This window comes from Solenopsis invicta, chromosome 12, assembly GCF_016802725.1.
Source record: "Solenopsis invicta isolate M01_SB chromosome 12, UNIL_Sinv_3.0, whole genome shotgun sequence".
NCBI classification, from domain to species: domain Eukaryota; kingdom Metazoa; phylum Arthropoda; class Insecta; order Hymenoptera; family Formicidae; genus Solenopsis; species Solenopsis invicta.
In genome coordinates, this window is record NC_052675.1 from 5,824,373 (window position 1) to 5,845,972 (window position 21,600).

At 35.3% G+C, this 21,600-nt stretch overlaps 1 protein-coding gene across 3 annotated transcripts in view; it reads left to right on the plus strand.

Annotated features, from left to right (window-relative positions):
• Positions 1–21,600, plus strand: part of LOC105199284 (probable 2-oxoglutarate dehydrogenase E1 component DHKTD1 homolog, mitochondrial) — a 266,253-nt gene that overhangs the window by 39,652 nt on the left and 205,001 nt on the right. For all 3 annotated transcript variants that reach the window (XM_039456078.1, XM_039456076.1, XM_039456077.1), the window contains one exon: positions 4,464–4,813. In XM_039456078.1, the coding sequence (XP_039312012.1) occupies positions 4,464–4,813 (350 nt within the window). The remainder of the gene's footprint in view (positions 1–4,463; positions 4,814–21,600) is intronic.

The window sequence follows — 21,600 nt, forward strand, 5'->3', positions numbered from 1 at the left end:
GGAAAATTAATTGTTTGATGAAAAATAAAACATGGAAAGTAGTTAGTAGGCCTAGAGATAAAAAAGTTTTAAATGTAAAATAGGTGTATACGACTAAAGCAGATAATAGAAAAAAAGCGAGACTCGTAGTAAGAGGATTCCAGCAAGAAGAAGGAATAGATGACTTGTACTCTCCGGTAGCACAAATGCAGACGTTGAAATTACTTTTGGCTCATTGTTGTCAGTACGGACTAATAATATTACAGATGGATGTTGAAGCGACATTCTTAAATGGGAAAATTAGATCTGAAGTATATGTAACGCAAGCAAAGGGTTATGAGGACGAAACCGACAGAGTATGTAGGCTAGATAAAGCACTTTATGAGCTACGAGAAAGTCCAAGAGCATGGTACGAGTGTCTAGATAAATATTTACAGGAGTTAGGTTTTAGGAAAAGCGATAGCGGTTACTGTTTGTACGTGTTAGGCGAAAAAGATAATGTAATCTACTTGATAATTTTTGTAGACGATTTATTGCGGTAAGGATGAAAGAAAACTTAGAGGTATCAAAAGTAAACTGTCGAACAAATTTGAAATGAAAGACTTAGGTGAGGTAAAAACTTATTTAGTTATTAATATAAAGCACGATCGCAATAAGAATGAGATAACTCTAGATCAAAGAGAATACATCGAGTCGTTAACGAGGAAATATGGTATTATAGATTCAAAATATTATTATACTCCGATGGAACAAAATCTAAAATTAGAATCAGCATAGTTTGAGAAAAATGATGTAAAATTTAAAAATCTAATAGGAACCTTGTTATACATTAGCACAGGAACAAGATTGGATATAAGTTACAACGTGAATTATTTAAGCAGGTTTCAAAATTGTTGTGACAAGACACACTTTAAGTATGCGCTAAGAATCTTAAAATACTTATATTTTACTAGAGACATTAAGTTAACATATAAAAGAGATATAAATAAAGAGATTATCGATTGTTACGTAGATGCGGACTGGGCAAGCGACGCGATCGATCGAAAATCGACGACCGGATACATAATTAGAATGTTCGAAAACGTGATTTATTGGAAAACGAGGAAACAGGGTAGCGTTACCAAATCATCAACCTGCCGAATATGTGGCATTGTCCGAGTCCGTAAGCGAGATCAAAGTAATAATGAACTTACTGAAAAACTTTTAAGCCAACATTGTAAGGCCAATAAATATATACGAAGATAATTCAGGAGCGGTAGCAATCGCAAAATTTGAAAACTTTATTAAAAACTCTAAACATATAGAGGTTTACTATCATTTTGTCCACAAATGCGTTGAGAAAGGATTTATCGATGTTCTTAAGATTGAATCGGAGAATAATATAGCAGACATATTAACTAAAGCGTTAGGACGGACTAATTTTGAGAAATTTCGAAAGATGCTAAAACTTCTGTAAATCCGCAATATGAATTTAAGGAGGTGTGTTAAGTAAAGTAGTAAATTCATATTCCGGATGTTCTATCGTATGTGAGTAGCCTGGAGTGAAAAGACGATAGGGGCGCTCGCGGCGCACGACAAGCGGAAGAAATAACGCGAGGCGAGAGCGCCTTACTTGGGATTTTGCGTGCGTGCGAGTCAGATGTGCGAGCAAGAAATAAAGCACTACTAAGGAAATAAAAGATTATTAGTATATCTTTATTCTAAATAAGAAATCTATCCTTCAGAACCCATTTTCAACAAAAGTATTACGTACATATTTTAACATTGCCAAAAATATTTGACTAATTTTAGCAGTCGAGTTAGAAAAACTCATTATTATTTTATTACTTCAATTATTATTATTATTATTATTATTATTATTATTATTAAAGAAATCTCTTATTTTAATATTCATTGTACTATACTGATTTGCCTTCAACGCTTTTTCACGTAATTAGCGACGTTAACGAAACATATGAGTTGAATCCGCACGTATAGCGTATATATAAGGAGTTCGATATTTTTTGTCAAAAATGGTACATCGGAAAGACATTTTATTATATATGGTTAAATTTGTATAAAAATGAGCTATAAATCTGTCATTAAAATTTTTGAAAATTTTTAAAAACAAATGTAAATAGTGGGGAAACGTATTAAAAAAAAAAAAAAATTTTTATTACTGTTATAAAGTACCCTTTAAGCCATTTAGCTTTCAATCAAAACATTTTTTTTATCTCTTATCGTTTATAGTTTCGAAAACCGATTTTTTTTCAAAAGGGTGTTTCTCCCTCTAAAAGTGAGATTAAGCACATATAAAAAAAGACTTTCTCTTATTTTGATATGTACGACAACATATTAAAAACTCGTCAAAATCGAAGGGGGACACTTCCATAGTGCACGGACGGGTGCACGTACCATGCCTTATAGTGGTTTCTAATTATTTTTAGAAAATGGAAATGTTGCATCGTAACTTTATCATATACTGTTAAATTTGTAATAAAATAAGCTTTATTTTGCTTATAAAAAAAAATAAAAATTTTGGGCAAAGCAAATAAGTAGTAGGAGAAAGTATTAAAAAGAATAAAGAAAATTTTTTGCTGTTATAAAGTACTCTTCACGTCATTCAACTTTTATTTAAAACATTTTTTTTTATCTCTTATAGTTTCAACGATATATGCTTCGAAAGAAAAAAACCGATTTTTTTCAAAGGGGTATTTTATCTCCTAAAACTGAGATTGAGCACCAACAAAAAATATTTTTATCTATGGATTAAGTTCTCTATTTGTTCACAGTTTTAGATTTTTTTGAATTTTTGGGTTGCTTAGTGTACCTTGTTAGTTAGTTGCATAAGATCTAAAATCGAAATTAAGTTTAAAAGTTTATTTAATGTATCTGACATTGTGCTTTAAGTTGCTTATTGTTTTACATAACAATTTATATTTTAGAATATGAGAATTATATTTTTAATTAAATAAAAAGATTATTAAATTATTTTACATTGAGAAGTTTAAAAAAATATAAAGAATGACATTTATCAGAAAACTGTTATTTTCATATTCACAGGTTTTTTAAAATTATAGCTTACAAGTAAAAATTTATTTAAAACTTTGTATTATTTTAAATATTTAAAATTGAAATTTACAAACATTTATTAGAAAAAGTAGTTAAAATGATAATTTAATAAAAGAGGGCTAATGAGAGTCACAACGCTGTTGTCGGTGCGTGTCAGTTTCGTATTTATTATTCAGCCTCTATCAAATTGGTTCAAATCTTTCTATCTTACTTTTGGGTCATTCTCAGTAAAAATTAACAAAACAAGTAAGCGGGCCTTTCTCCGCATTACATTAAACAATTAAAATAATTTGCAGATTTGTTAAAATTCAAACTTTTCTGCGATTCTAACGTATTGAGTTTTCATATATTATTTTGATTTCTAGTTCATTTATTTTAAAATAAGTTAAGTTTTTTAGCAGATCTCTGCAAAAAATGCACATTTCAACCAATTTTCAGATCGGCTCCGCCTACCGTTTTTCCTCTTATCTCACCGTCTCAAGAACGTCCACAATTGTCGATCGACATTCAGGCACGTATGTTGCTTATACATATACGTTTATAATAGATTTCCATGTTATCTAAGAGATATTAGTACAAATACGATTCTAATTACATGTTATCTATGGAATAGTACTGTTAACACGGTTTTTTTTTAATAGCATAGTAAGTCTACCTAATCTATTGATGACTTATACAATCCTTTAAGGGAGCATATATACCTAAAAGGATAAAAAAATAGCAATTTCTGGTAATTTTTTTGGAAAATGTTGGAATTACCGAATTGTGGTTTTTTTTAGTTGAAAATATGCATTTTAAAGAAACTTTATAATTCTTTTATTAAAAAATTGCGCCAAATACCGGAGATATGCTATCGTGGCGAGGCAATCTTGAAAAGATCTCCCAAAATGTAATGATACCAGGTGTACCTTCGCCAAAAATCAACTAAAACAAAAAATGTTTATGGAATGTTAAAATACATATATAGAAAAAAAATAGAAACATTTTATTATATAATTCACAAATCCAAACTATCGCGTTTATCACATAGACTAAACCTATTAGGGATACCACTTTTAAATAAACGAATCAATAATAAGATCTCATAGATAACATGGAAATCTATTATAAACGTATACGTACGAGCGTCATACGACCTTGAATGTCGATCGGCACTTGGACGCTTGTGAGGAGGTGAAATAAGAAGAAAAGCAATAGGCGGCGCGATCTGAAAATTGGTTAAAATGTTCATTTTTTGCCGAGCTCTGTAATCTATTACAGTTTAATTTGTAGTAGTTTGCAAAAAGATAATAAATTATCTTTAAAAATGTTAACATTTTTCTACTGCTTCATTAATGTTAAGATTTAAACTTTTGCTGTTTGACGGATATAATGTTTTCAACAGCAATAGAATTTATTATGCAATTTACTGAACTAAAATGTTATCATTCTAGATAATTTGGAACACGTGATTATTTGCTCTGCACACCGCGGCCGTCTTAATCTACTAACGGGACTACTAAACTTTCCACCAGAAAAGTTATTTAATAAATTACGGGGATTTTCTGAATTTCCGGATGCAACCAAATGTACTGGAGATGTAATTAGCCACCTCATAAGTTCTACTAATCTTAGTATAGACGAAAAAAGTCTTCACGTAACCATGCTTCGAAATCCATCGCATTTGGAAATAGTAAATCCCGTGTCAATGGGAAAAACGCGCGGAATTATGCAGGCGATTAAAGAAGCAGCATACGGTGATAATGAACATTCGCAATGGAGCGATAAAGTAATAAACATTCAGGTAAGTTAGAACGGTAAATGGCTAATAAAAATTTTTATCAAGGTTCATTTTAGCAATTTACATATTTTTATATTAATTTTTTAAAAAATATTTTTATAATTTAATATCTAAAAAAACATAGCAATTATTGTCAGCAATTTCTTTAGCCTAAATAATTTTAAAATGGCCTATTAAAATTATAATTTTGAAGAACTTGAAGTTGTAATTGCTAAAATGCTCTTTAATTTATTGTATAACATTGAGGAAAAAATAATCTGCTAAAAATTTTTTTCTTAATTTTATTAAGCTATGTATTTGCATACAAGTCTGAACGATTTCTTAAAAGAGGAAATTTAATGTAAGGTATTTAATTATTTAAAGAACAGAATTTTTCAATAAAGTAAACTATTTATTAATTATAGGAACTATTGTACGCAATACAGTACATGCTTATTGAAATATAAATTTTATTTTTCAGAAATTAGCATTTTCTTAATAATACTAACTTATAATTTTAAAATACAATTTTTCTCTTGAAAAAAGCATTTATAATTTGTGAAGAATATTTTCTACATTATGATAAATATTACAGTATCTTTGAATCAATAATTAACTGCTTAAGAATATGTATACACATACATGCACTCACGCGCACACGCGCACGCGCGCGTACTGTAACGTATTTTTCACGTCGCCGGAGAGCTACAGCAAAATACGCGATCAAAGGAGGCAAAAGATTTGAGACGAACACACGCGCGAGAGCGACGAAAGACACCGACACCAAATTTACGCTAAATCGCAAAAGTTGGGCGCCAGACGCGATTACCGGTCGCATCACCATATAGGATATCCAACGCTAAACAAAAATCTACACCAATACGCGATAAACAATAAACGATCTTCGGGCAAAAACGCGACATTGTCGCTCGTACGCGGCCAGCTAACTCTTCTAACCGGTAAAGGGACGGGAAAACGGAGACAGTGGCAAAACAGCTCTCACGAAGTAGGATACGAGTGGGCGAGATGACTCACACGAAGTAAATAAAAATTAAAGCCGATTTGACAAGTAGCAAGCAGTAATGTAACAAACCACCTTCCAACGACCCCACCCCCCCGGACCGCCTAACCGTCCGAGCCATCCGGCCAAACAACCGCCGGACGGCAATTATGGGCGCATAGCGCCTATAAAAATAACCAGAGATCGAACAAGCGAGCGAGCGCTTCCGCGCGCTTCGCATCTCCGTACGCACGCGCTCTCGTTCCGTCGCCGTCTGCAGCCACGCTACGCGCGCATGCCCGAACCAAGAGATCCAAAATCGAATGGCGGGGATGCTGCCTCCGGACTGTTTTGCCGAGACACGCCATTCCCTCACCTCGATCCTCGGGTATATAAAACAGTACTCGCCGGCCAAACGATACCTTGTCCGTTTCTAGCCGGTCCACCGTACAGAAGTCACCCAGGTTGAGGAAGAGATCGAGCGCCTCGGTCTCCGTCAAGACGCTTGACCCTCGACCGCTCCCGATACCGTCTCGCCACAACGGGCTTAAGCAAACTTGGGCTTTGTCAAGCTACTTGACGCAGGGCGATCCTTCCAGCATCCCGAGTCCGGCGCTACTACGCGTAAGGGAGTACGGTGCTCCGTGCCTCCACCAAGCGAACTTGGCGTGGGGTAGTGCCAATCGACGATTGCAATAAGAGGTATTAACCGCCTCGCGACGGGCCACGCAAAAACCGAGTACGAACGCACGGATCGTACTCGGTGTACGCGTCACGCCCCGTCGTACCGCACCACGCGCCGCTCCTCGCAACGCGCTTTTCACGGCCAGCAAATAACAAGGCCGCCCGAATTTCAAAAAAAGAATTCGACACCATTCCGAGAAACGCGTCTCGCGATACCGAGGCTTGTAAATAAACTTGTAAATAGATTCCCGTATTTCGTCCGCAAATATACTTATCACGTCCGTCCGCACGCTACAAATTGCGAGTGTAAGATCCGCGCTAATTACCGTCCAGTTTCATTCCCTGCGTTATTGCAATCACGTTGCCAACGCTATTCCGCACTATTATACTTATGTTCCTTTCACTACAATAATTTCTGCATCTAATAAATACTTTTTTTTTGTAAACATCAAGAACAAAGTCTAATTCCTTTGGCGACCTTTTGCGCCCTCGTTCCCGTGCCGATCACCACCCGTGAGCGAAATGTGGTCGTTACAGTAACAAGCAAGTATATTTAAACAGTAGCAAAGAAAAGTGAATGACACGTACAAGCAACACGCGCAATAATTGAAAGACACAAGAAACCGATAGTCAGAGCTTAACATTCATACTTAGGGAACTAATATACGCGACACGGAATAAGACTAATACTAAATGCGCTGTATAAAGATGGACCGACACAATGACCGTGTGATCACGGCCGCGACACTACTCGCGCACGTGCACGAGGACTTTGCGGTTTCCCGATGCAGCCAATCGTTTACGCGTTTTTCACGGCGGGACAGATACGCGGAACGCGACAACCAACAGCTGGGCGGTCAGGCAAATTCCCGTACTTAAGATTGACTTCTCGAATTATTAAAGACCGTGCGTTCAACCGCCCCGCGGCTGACGTAACGCCGACACTAACACTAAGAAAATGGAGTCGATCAAAAATACGAGGCTGCTGTCTCGGTCAGCTCGTGACTTTACAACGCCGTTAGAGAGTCCTCGCTTTACATTGCCGACACCGTTGGGATAATCCTGGTCCTCTCCGGTTCTTGGGCTCTCGGAGGAGCCCGGGGCAAGTCCGGGCCGAGCACTCGTCCTCGCTTGCCGATATCCAAAAATGTCGGGAGATTACGCTCACTCGCTTGCTCGTTATGCTTCGCTCGCCGATTTGCACTCTTCTTCTTCTTAGTGGTTATTGGCACCCATTCCCACAATACCGGAAACGATACCGCCATCCTTCAGTTAAAATGTGGAATACAAAATCTCAGCGGCACATGATTGGCACACAAAGACAAAAGTGGAATTCAAAGTTTAAGGACAGCAACGCTGTCTTAGCGGCCAATTGTGATGCAATCGACGGTTTAAAAAAATAACAATATCGAGCAAACACGTCCGAACACGTAAACGGCCCCAAATGGACTCCGGGTCGCACGCAAAATCTAGGAGGATCGCACTCGATGCTGGATCGATGGGCGCAACCCCTTCTACAGGGGTCGATATCCTTGCGCGTAGAGGACGCGACCTATCAGCGGCCGCCCTTATCTAGCCGTGACGTCACGGCCGTACAGTAACGGAGATTCACAGGTGTTGTGTGGTCTCCGTCGGCACCCGATATCCTCTTCGTTGCTCTCGCCGTCTCCGTGGACGGCAGCTGCATACTTTCTACCTATACGACGATTCTCTGTCGCTATCCTTCTGGATGGCCAACCGGCATCCTTCGGACCTCGTCTTGAGGTGCGTGAAGTTAGCACCGCCATTTTGAAAAAAATAAAAAAATAAAAATTGTGCTGAGTTGTGCTCAGTTTGTGCTACATTGTGCCATAAAAATAAATCACATATCTCAAAAAATAAAGTAATAAATCACAAAAAACGTTTTTTTCACCAGCACCACCATTTTGAAAAAAAATGAAAATGAAAATTGTGTTGATTTGTGCTAGGTTTGTAATAAATTGTGCCGCAAAAACTAATTACATATCTCAAAAAATAAAGCGATAGATAATAAAAAACGTTTTTTTATCAGCACTGCCATTTTATTATATCGATAAAATAAAAATTGTGCTGGATACAACTTTAGCTACTGTATATTGTGCCGCGAAGTATTTAAACGTATTTTCACCCATGACAGAAAAAAATTAAAGTATAAAATATTTGAATACGAAAATTCGTAGCTCCATAACTTTACTATCATGACAGACAAATCAATTCCGCAACTTGTGCCGAGTTGGGCTACTCAAGGCGCGTAAAAACCACTTAAGAAAACCTTCTCTACCCTTGAGAGTTAGCCGAGAATTGTTTCAAAAAGGGTAAAAAAAATGTGACTTTTCCGAATTTTCTCGACGGAATTGGCGGTACAGTCAAAAAAAATTTTAGTTTTTCAATTGCAAAATTTTGCAACCGCATAACTTTTCAACCGTAACAGATAAATCATTTCCGCAACTTGTGCCAAGTTTTGCTAATCAAGGTGCATAATAATCACCCAAGAAAACCTTCTCTACAGTTGAGGGTTAGCCTAGGATTTTTTCAAAATGGGGGTGAAAAAGAATATGACTTTTCCGAATTTTTTCGAGTTCTGCCGGATTGTGCTAGACAAGCACAACAACTTTGCTTAATGTTAAAATGACGTTAGATCATCAAAATTCGCGGTACAGCCAAAAATAGAATTCAGTATTTAATGACTGCAAACCCTTCTCCGGTTTGTGTGTGTGAGTGTGTGTGTGTGTGCGTGTGCGTGTGTGTGTGTGTGTGTGTGTGTGTGTTTGCATACCACAAGGATAAGGACTCCGTGGTTCGTCAATTCTACAGTATTTAAAGACTCCAAACCCTCCTTGTAATGTGTGCGTGTGCGTGTGCGTGTGCGTGTGCGTGTGCGTGTGCGTGTGCGTGTGCGTGTGCGCGTGCGTGTGCGCGTGCGCGTGCGTGTGTGCGTGTGTGCGTGCGTGCGTGCGTGCGTGCGTGCGTGCGTGCGTGCGTGCGTGCGTGCGTGCGTGCGTGCGTGTGTGTGTGTGTGTGTGTGCGTATTACCTCAAAACTTTGTGGCCTGTGTGTGTCCTGCTGCGTTTATGTGTGTTCAAGCTACTTTTATCATAACTTATATGTATGGTATAGTACTTTTTCATAATATACTATACATATACAGGATGTTCCAGTATAAATAACCACCCCCTTTTATCTCGTAAACTAGCAGACGTAGACCAAATAAATATTTGATGTACGTAAAATGTAAGTAATATAAATACAAAAATCTACAGATTTATAAAATTATTACATCAAATATTATAATCAGATATCAACATGTTACACGTCAATCGCCAAAGCGGGAGTCGGAAGTTAGCCACACCGCAGGGTCAAAACTGAGATGGTATTAGTTGCCTGCAAAACCGACATAACTTTTATAATTTGTAAAATAATTTTGATAAATCATTGTAAAATAATTTTGATACATCATTGTATTTATTAGAAAAAACGCTACAACTTTTATCTTATAAATATATTCACTTTACCATGCAAAAGTTATGCATGTCTCTTCGTTCTTTAACATAGATAATTTCTTTAAGTAATCACTGTGTTCACAATAAAATTTAGTTCAAAAACCCATTTAAGTGATATTATATTTATTGGGTCTATCTTTCCTAGTTTACAAAATAAGAGGGGGGGGGGGGTGGCCACTTATACTGAGATATCCTGTATTTACATATATACTATACATGTATATATGTATATACAATTTATACATTTATATTTTTTTATGGAATCTAATATATATTTTAAATATTATTTAATGACAGATTGTAAATGCATATATAATCTTTTATCATTGTTTGTTCATCAACAACTTTTGATTTACGTAAATTATCATTGTAGTAAAGCCATTTTGTGCTTGTTTTAATATACGAGTATGCGACGTAATGACCTACAGACATTACAATGTTACTCCTTTCATATGCAATCACATTAGATAAAATGTATCTGTTGCAAGTTATATGTAGCTCAACGGGATATTCAGAGAGCATTGTTAATCTTTGATCACCACATTCTGTTTCCATAATTAAATGCAAGCTGTATGCGATATTTGATTGTTGAGACTTTTCGCAACATGTTTTATGAATATTACAGCCTTCATTTAATGCATCCTGTAAAAATTGCATCCCTTTTTCGTGTATTGTCGTGTAATTAATACTACATAAAACATTTCTACGTATTTTTACATGATTGCATGTGTCACGTATTTATTTCCGTGAAACTTGGAACATCTTCAAGCAACTAAGTTGTGAAATTAGCTATGTTAGAAATAGCGCTTACTTTTATTATAAAGTCTTGTTTGATATCCGGCTTTAATTGACTAAGATTACATAATATTTTAGCGCGTTCTTTAAAAAAATGTGCACTTAATCCTTCTTTTATTAAAACTTTGGCGCATAATATTAATTTTGCGAATGTTTCTAATAATGCGTTATTGTATGTTTCGTTGTTCATCATGCTTGTAGAGAGTATTTGCAATAAACTGTCAAAGCCACAAATGTTTTTTACTATTAGTGTAACTTTTCCATTTTTTATATTTTTGCAATAATTCCCATTCGGTATTGCAAGCAACATATTTGTTACTAGTTGCGTCAAAATTTGGATATGCATCAGCATAGCAACAAACACTTTGTTTTTTAATGTTTTTGTTGCGCCAATTTTATTTAGCTTGCAGTTTCGTTAATTCTGTTAAATTAACGTTATCTGTAGGGCTATTATCATAATCAAGAATATCAGTGGATACAGATATCTTATTATTATTTTTATTAATCTCATTTTTGTCATCGATGTTTACAGAGTCAATTTTTAACTTTCTCGCCATTGCCAATTTTATCTTACCTGATAAACAAGAAATATGTTTACTTATAAATTTATCGGCTCTCAAAGGAAGATACACATCTCTTAACGTTTGATTCTTTAAATTATTAAATTCTGACTCCACCGCCGCAGACGTCGCATTTATAGAGCCATAACCAAATATTGCACACATAACTTCGCTAAACAACGGAAAGTATTTTAATAAAACTTTAAATTTCTTCGCAAAATCTATGCGATAAAATCCATTAATGTCATAGGTTTCCTCCAATTTATTTCATTGAGAAACACAATCGTTATATATTGAATCTACCAAATGATATATATTCGTTTCGGCTTTGTCTACCTCATTTTGATCATTTTTACATTCGTCATTAGGTATTGGCAGATTTTTATCATTTATTGATAATGCATCTGTATCACCTTGTATAAGTAATGTTAAATGGTTTTATGCTCTGTCCGTTAAACCATCAGATTCTTGATAAGGACTTGTCGAGAGAATTAAAATATTACGCGCAACTTCTTCAAATTCGTGGAATGTATTTTGTTTTCTTAAAACTGCCATTGCACGCATAAAAAATGACCTTACTATAGATGGTTTGCCAGAAAAACAGTTCCACCTAGCAATCATATTCATAAAATGACATACATCTAATTCTAAAAGGCAAGGTGGTATGGGTATCTTTACACCAGTCAATAGAACAAAACATGTGGATAAATAATCATTTAATGTAGCAGATCTCGCAAATGCTCTTGCAACAGCTCCGAGCAAGGCTTTATCGAAGTCGGTAACTACTTCTTTAAAACAAGAAAATAAAGAGTTTTATGTAGCACCGGTTTGTAAAAACTCGTGTAACCAAAATATTATTGTATTTATATTTTGTGATCAGAAATTATTTGAAAAATAGGTGCTGTATTTTCAACAATTTGTGCAACTGCTTGATATAAATATATGTGTGAACACAATTCGCCATTTGGTAATTTAACTTTTTTTATTAAAGATCTAATTGCATCAAAATATAACATCATATAATACATCTCATATACGGCAAATTGTTCTTGAGTGATATAATGCACAATTAACGGATCCAATCCAATAAATTTAATCGCACCTTTATATCGTGAACTATATTTCATAAGCAAAACACTTTCGAACATATTGATAGATGTTACACTCAATAATTTGTCTTGTCGTTCTTGTTTGGCTTTACAAAGTATGTTACACCTGTATAAATGTGCAGATTTGTCATCGATTAAAATATCTGCTTGCTTTCTTCTCCATATACAAGAAAGTGTCTTACCCTCTACTAATTTATAGATAACATGTTTACGCTCAAGATCTTTTAATTGTCGTTTTTTATTATGTTTTACACTTGAATCATAATCATAAATTGTGCATTCCATTTTTACATCTTCCTTTTCTTGTGGTGCGTTTATAATTTTTCCAATAAAATTGCATTTGCATTCTGCACATTTACCGGTAACATTTAAAAAAATTCCACTCTTTGATATTTTTGCACACTTGAAAGTAAGTGCGCATGGCAATTTTGTTTCATTATACAAACGCTCATACAATATGCTTGTCCATTCGTAACGTCGTAATGTACGTATATTACGTGTGCCACAGTTTCTAAAATTATATTTTACTTTCTTATTAGAAATTTGCGGGCATATATCTGTGACATTAATCGAGAAAGAAATCGTATGGCTATTATTCAATGTATCAATTGTTTCTTCGGAGATGTTTAAGTTATTTTTTTCTACTTCGATATTACGTATTGAAAGTAAATCTTTGTAAACATTGTAACAATTTAATTTTAAAATTGTGTAAATGTATTTCGGATTTATTGAATAATCCAACGCAGCAGAAAGTCGTTTATAGTATATATATATATATATATATACATATTAGGAGTATAAATAAGTTTCCGCCGTTTCACAAAAAATGGCGCCATTAATATGTTATGGTTGAAATTGTCTGTTGTAAAACGTTATATCGTAAGGTTGGACATCTGGCAACAACATAACCTTAAAATATTAACGATTTTGTATCAGCATCATATATCTTTTTTCGTGCAAAAATGTCGAGTTTTGAGCCGAATAAGCGTCATTTGCAAGAGCTTTTGATTTACTTCTTTAATTTGAAGAAATCTGCAGCCGAGGCGCATCGATTGCTTGTAGAAGCATATGGTGAGGCTGCCTTAAGTGAGAGAAGTTGCCGTGAGTGGTTTCACAACTTTAAGAACGGTGACTTTGACGTCGAAGACAAAGAACGTAGCGGAAGGCCAAAAGTGTACGAAGACGCGGAATTGGAAACATTATTAGATGAAGATTCGTGCCAAACGCAAAAAGCACTTGCACTTACATTAGGAGTGACTCAACCAGCAATTTCACATCACTTAAAATCATTGGGAATGATTCAAAAACAAGGAAACTGGGTTCCATATGGACTGAAGCCGAGAAACGTTGAACGCCGATTTTTCACATGTGAAATGCTGCTTGCCAGGCATAAACGAAAGGGTTTTTTGCATCGTATAGTCACTAGTGATGAAAAATGGATCCACTACGATAACCCAAAGAAGAAGAAATCATGGGGACTACCTGGCCATGCTTCAACATCGACAGCCAAGCCGAACATTCATGGAAAAAAGCTCATGTTGTGTATTTGGTGGGATCAGCTTGGTGTCGTGTATTATGAGTTGCTCAAACCGAATGAAACCATTACTGGGGCTCTCTACCGAACACAATTGATGAGATTGAGCCGAGTACTCAAGGAAAAACGTGCCCACTACTACTCCAGACACGACAAAGTTATTTTTCTGCATGATAATGCTCGTCCACATGTTGCGGCGTCGGTCAAAACCTACCTGGAAACACTCAATTAGGAAGTTTTACTCCACTCCCCGTATTTACCAGACATTGCTCCTTCTGATTACTACCTGTTTCGATCGATGGCGCATGGCCTGTCTGAGCAACACTTCACATCATATGAAGATACAAAAAATTGGGTTGTGATAGCTTCAAAAGATGAAGCATTCTTCCGACGCGGTATCCGTATGCTGCCAGAAAGATGGGAAAAAGTAGTGGCTAGCGATGGACAATACTTTGAATAAAACATTAGGTACCGTTCTTTCACAATAAATGCCCAATTTTTGATAAAAAACGGCGGAAACTTATTTATACTCCTAATATATATATATATATATATATACACACACATATACAAACACGCACAAACGCATATATTCCTTTTTCTATACTTTAGATAAAATAACTAAAAGATTAGAAGACTTGTCATTCAAACACTGTCTGACGACGTAATTATAGCAAGTGCATAGTATATCATAAATGCACATAATTTAGAAAAACTTAAAAGAAAGAAGAAAAGAAAATGGTGGATGACACAATTATATTACCTTGTTTACAATATAGAGGAAGCAACTTACTAAGCGATTTAGAAGTAAACTATATGGGACAGTTTAAAAATTTCTGCAGAATGTCTGCAGAAGATTTTGAACTATTATTAAACAAAATTGGACCTAAAATTTTGAAACAAGATACAGTGTTTCGTTCATCAACTCCTACCCAAGAAAGATTATCTATTACTCTTTGTTTTCTTACAACAGAAGGTTCTTAAACAAGTTTGATGTATCTTCTCAAAATGTCTAAGCAATCAATTTCAAGAATTGTGTCTGAAGTATGTGGTTATGAATGACAGCCCTTACGGAAATGGACTATTGTAACTATTAGTAAAGCTATTAATAAAACTATTGGATTATTCGTCATAGTTTTTTCGCGGATTATTGGGACGAACTGTTACACAGAACTATTGAAAAATTATTTGAGCTCAATAGTCACTACGATTTATATAATCATATAAAATATGTATTGATAAATCAATAATTAAACGTAATAAATTATAGTTCCCCAAAAAAATTTCTTCTTTTTCGTTTAAAAGGATTAAATAAAGATTAAATCTGAATTAAACATTTATGTACAAGATTTAATAACAATACAAATTGTTATTTTTACATGTAAAAATATAAAATTTTATGTGGAACAGCGAACCACATAGGTACACATCACATTTGAAAAGAACTAAAGCGAATTTCGTCTCGAGGTTACAACAATTAATTCCCAAAAGTTTTCCTCAAGTGCGATTTAGAAAAACAGTCGCGATGGCGCCTAGATATAATGCTTGTAGCCGTACTCGACTCACGAGAAAATCCTCCGCGGCGTGGCCACCTAGTGGAAGCCGCGCAAGCCGCGAAGGCGCGAAGACTGACGTCGCAAAAAAGCTTTGAGACCATAGACGTAGTACAAAGTCTATGTTTGAGATTCAAAACCAAAGCAAATCGCTCGATTTTTGAGAGCACCGTAATATGTTTTTACGTGTAAAATAACTATTAATAATTGAATGTCTTGGATTTTAACCATATTCGATATTTCTGAAATGATTTATAAATGTTTTTCATTTCATAAATAATATACGTTTTCAATAAACCTTTAATTAGCTATATCGAATGTGTATAAAATACGTTTATTATTCGTTTGAATATTGCTGCAATAAAAACATATAAATATAATTTACGTTTAAATTTTCATTAACATATTTAAAAAATATATAATACCTGAATATTAAATCCTATTTTTGAAAGGTTATTTAAAGGGACAACTTTCACAAATCATAAACGTATTTAAGAAAGTTTAATTAGTATATGATAGTATTTTATAATATTTTTATATGTGTTATAAACGTAAATACATTTCTGGCACATTTTATAAACCATTTTTCAACGTATAAAATACGTTCCGTATTATATATACGTAATAAGAAGGATTATTATAAACGTATATTGCACTAACGTATAAAAACTGTTTTACCTTTATACATATCTGCCACATACCTATACCTATACATGTTTTATACTTGCGTTTAATAAACGTATAAAACAATCCAGTTCTTTTGGGTTTATTGTAAATAGTCGACTAATAATCATTTATATATTAACTATTAAAAGTAGTGTGCTGGTGATTATTCCAAATAACCTGATTATGAAATCAATAATCACTCATTCAAAAACTATTAGGAAATGATTATTGTAAATAATCTAATCATTATATTCTACATAATCACTATTAGAGAATAAATAATCACTATTGTAAGTCAATAGTGATTATTGGCTTTCCAATAGTTCATTTCCATAAGGAAACGACAACAACAACGACAACAAACAGCGAACAGCGAACAGTAGCAAACAGTAGCGAACAGTAGCGAACAGGACCCATGCGCATGCACGTCCATATCGCGCACGAATTTTCTTTAATATATCGCCTCACAAGAAAACGGATCTGAATGCGAATCAAATGTTCTGTTCACATTTGTTTTGGCATATACATCTGACGAATAATAACAACGAACGATCGCATCCGTTGTTCGTTTGCTAAGTGTTTACCCACCCTTGAAAAAAAAGTTGATAAACTTGTTGATAAACTTCAATAAACTGATTACTGATCAGTAACTGATGATATTTTATCAGTTAACTGACGAAATATAGTATAATCAGTTACTGATCAGTAATCAGTTTATTGAAACAAGTTTATCAACTTTTTTTTTAAGGGCAGCTTTAAACCGTAAACCGCCCACCGCGGCCCGACTGTAGGCGACGGTAAATGGCGCGCGGCGAGGGGAAGGATAGCTTTACACCGCACCGTTCCCTCATGCCCCCGCACCGCGCCGAGACTCGCGTCAATGCTATACACTCGCGATCACGATTATTAGGGGGAAACGGAACAGATTGATGCAAGCGGCACGTTGATGCATCACTCATATCTCCTAATCGACAATATGTAATTGAGTGGCGACATCACTAAAACTTGTCTATACCTGTCTAAGCGCAACAGCTGCAATCCCGCTCCCATTTAGTTAGTCGATGGCGAGAGCTAATGTGTTTTGCGTGCCTCCGAGTAAAAAAAATCGTGAAATATTAATGTGTTTAGACATGTTTCTGTGCTATATTTCTACGATCTCAATATACAAAAGGTGAGTTAGTGAACAGGATTTTTTTATTATTTTAAATAAATTGATTGGTTTATTTGTAGTTTTTTACTTTTTCACAAAATGGTCTTTGGGGCACATTAATACAGCAAAGTAGGGGGTACATTGATACGCATCAATGTGCCTCGCTGAAGTTTGATTCACCCAAAAAAAGTATTCTGTTTATAAAGTGAAATTTCCTGTAATCCTATACTCTAAGCGACACCCTTTATAGAAAAAGTATTCCTCTTCCAAAACGATATCACAAGTGCACGATCAGCTCAGTATTAGCGTGTTAGGTTATGGTTCCAAAGATCTTGGATTCAAATCCCGTTGGCGCCGACATGCGTTTTCAAAAATTTATAAAATAATACGTAATTGTAATAAGTGAAGTAAAATATTATATGTGAAACAGTGAATACAGATATAAAGCTATAAGAATAATAATGTGGGTTAGGCACAATGACTGGATAGGTCGATTTGAAAAGAAACTACAAAAAGGTAATATAAAGAACAAACTTTTAATTTTTCTATGACACATACAAAGGAGACGTGTGTGAGTGTATGTGTATGTGAGTGCGGGTGTATATGTGAGTGTGTGCGTAAGTACGATTGTGTGTATGTGTGAGTATAAGTGTGTTTGTGTAACTGGGCGTGTGTGTTATCTCAGGCAATGTCTGGTGTGAAAGTTTTATCGTGTGCAGTATCGCCTGTAGGTCGTCCTTCGAACAGACGTCGACTGCAAGTTGGCCGACTCCTCTCTAATCTCGGTCATCCTGGAGTCGGCGGGCAGGATGTCGGTATCGGAGGGTCGATATCCGACTCGTCACTGACCACGGGGTTGTTAGTGGCCTGACTGGGCGACGACAGCGTCTGGATTGCCACGTCCTTTCCTTTAGGTGTGCGAGGGATCCGCCGTCTTCCAAGGTTTCTTAGGCAAGGTGATAGGGATGAGCCTCCAAGGTAGCGGGGCAGAGCGAAGCTCCGACTTGTCCTCACTTGGTCGCTGGGCTGGTGGTTGAAACCGGATAGAGAGGTCCCTTGCTCGATTTAGGCGTTTCCTCGACAGAGTTAGCAGGCTCTGCCTGGGCCGCCGACTCCTGGGCTTGAAGCCGGTCAATTGAGAGTACAAGGTACTCGACAAAACGTTACTTCAGATGCCGTATGCCGTACAGAGGCCCCTAGGAGTTCACTCTGTGAGAACAAAAGACTGCTGGGCTTGGTCCCGCCCGCGCTTATATCCCCTTGGTGGATGCTTTTTAATTACGAGAAAGCGTCCGCGCTCGGCCGCGTCGCCGCCCCGCGGCGGTAACGCGCACTAGCGTTTGGCGAGCGCACGCCCGCAAGCGTACGCAATGGTGGCGCCTAATGGAACGGCTGCCACAATAAAATCTGTTTAAAAAAAATTTTTTTTGTTCTTGCAAACATCATGTGCTTGGATCTTCACGTTAACCTGCCTATCAGAACTCTATATTAGAATATATTTAATAGCAATAACAATATTATATAATCTGTATACAAGAGGAAATTGATAGTAAAAACAAAATAAAGTTACTCTAACTGTAAAAATATTGTGCTTAGATTATTTTCTTGTTATTCTAAAGAATTCCTTTTGAGACCGTATAGAAGAATAAAATCCTCTAAGATTTAGCGGATTCAGCTAATACAAAAATTATTTTTTTTGGATATTGAGATATCTGTTTGGGTTGATTTTGAATTAGTGATTGTTGAATTTAGTGAATCTATTTTCCATAAAATAGTTCGTACATATAAACCAAAGACTAAAAAGCGCAATATTAATGAAGAGGATATCAAGACTGCCATATCCGAAGTTGTATCAAAAACGTTATCTATACGACAATCCGCAGACAAGTATAATATTAAACCTGCTACGTTGCAGCATCGTGTTAAAAAGTTTTGCAAATTTTTTGAAAATAATGAAGCCTCCTCGTCGTCTAATTCTAATTCATACGGTTTAAAGTATACTGTTGCTCAAGTATTTTCAACACAACAAGAGAAGATGCTAACTGAATATTTGCTTAACTATAGTAAAATGCACCATGGGCTGTCCTTGCAGAATTTTATGAGCTTGGCCTATGAATTCGCAGAATATGTTGGATGTAAATATCCAGAATCATGGAAAAAGAACAAATGCGCTGGGAAAGATTGGGCTGCAGGATTTAGAAAGAAAAATCAAGAACTCGCTCTGAGAAAACCAGAAAATACTAGTGCAGCAAGGAGTTTTGCATTTAATAAGACCGCTGTAACAAAATTTTTTGACAGCTATGAATGTGTTTTATGACGTTATACTTTTACACCCAAACGTATAATTAATCTTGACGAAACTGGAGTTAGTACAGTTCTGCCTACACCTAAAGTTTTGGCTGCAAAAAAGCAGCGACAAGTAGGATAAATTGTATCAGCGGAGAGAGGAGAGCTTGTTACGTTTTGCGGAATCGTAACTGCAACAGGAGTTGCACTTCCTCCTGTTTACGTCTTCCCTCGTGTCCATTTCAAAGACCCTTTTCTAAATGGGCTCCCGAAGAAAGTCTTGGTTTAGCAAACAGGAGTGGCTGGATGACGGCAGAATTGCATTTAGAAGTGCTTAAACATATTCAGCGACAGACTTTGTGTACTAATGACAATCCCATTTTAATTATTTGTGACAACCACGAGTCACCACACATTTCTATTGGGGCAGTCAAGTACTGTCGTGATAATGGCATTGTCCACCTATTTTTTCTTCCACATACATCTCATAAGCTTCAGCTTTAGACGTCAGCATTTTTGGCCCCTTTAAACGCAAACTCAAAATAGCATTTAACGATTGGCACATTCAAAACGTTAGGAAAACTTTATCTATTTATAACGTAACAGAACTAACAAAATCAGCTTTCTTTGAATTTTTTACATCAAGAAACATCACAAGTAGTTTTTTAAAGCCTGGGATTTGGCCATTCAATAGACTTGCGTTTGGAGATGATGACCCACCCCAAAGATATTAATATTGAAGACTTTTTGCTTATCAAGTTTGAAAAGAAAAAATCAGTAGTTTATTACATGGCAAAAGTCATTTCAAAATACAATTTGGCGGAATATCAAGTGTCATACCTAAGGAAAAAACCAGGATCTTACGTTTTTGTTTTTCCAACTGTAGGAGATCAAGCAAGTGTTGATTTTAGAGATGTAGTTTTGCTCTTACTTAAACCAAATTACTCGAAAGGCACATCTCGAACCTCGTCTATTCTTTATCTGTAGATTTAAGTGCATATAACGTGCAATAATTTTTTTTCTATTTGTTTTGTTTAATTTTTTGTAGAAGAGTTGTCAACTTTGTTTTTTTTTATTTTTGTTAAGCAAATCACTATTATAACGATTGTTATTTTTCTTTTAAAAGGTTAAATATATAAAAAATGTTAAACATTATATAATGAAACTTTAATAACAATGTTAATTATGCTTAAAAAGGTTGATTAGAAGAAAGAAGTAGACTGATTATTATAATATGTAAGACTGATTGTGATCTCTCAACAAATAAATATGTTTCTGCTACAAAAGTGTTTCAAATTATTATCAGTTAGATACAATTATTATGTAGTATCAAAGTGCCTCAATTGATGTATCTATGTGCCCCATAAGTGGGACAGAATGATACAAATCTCATTTTTTACTTAACACGTTATATTTCGTTTATCTTCTCACTTAGGCAATTATTTTGAAAGGAATGAGGTTATTATTGAATTTAGCTGAATAGAATCTTTCAAACACGTTCTTTAATAATTTTTAAGCCATACAATTTGACTTTGAATTTTTCTGCATCAAACTGCCCCACTTCCCCCTAAGCATTTTGTTCTTTGTAATACTTTATCATTTTTATAGCAAAAAATGAAAAATTAAATAATGTAACTTTGCAAATGTAGCATCACACCTTTCCTTCTAAAGTACAAGAACACAGTAAATATTATCCCTTTAAACAACAGTTTTCATTAATACTATTCGAATCTCACCATTATGTGTAATTTCAAGAAAAAAAATTTAACTATTTCCATTTCTTTACATTTTTCATATTAAACACTGTAAGATGCTCGGATAAATAGCATCATGCTGATTATAATTTATCACAATTTTAACGATAGTTTTCATTAGTAATATTTACGTAATAATGTAGCACATTGTTACTGTAAATGTAAGTAATGTCATTAAATGTAATTTAATACAATATTATAA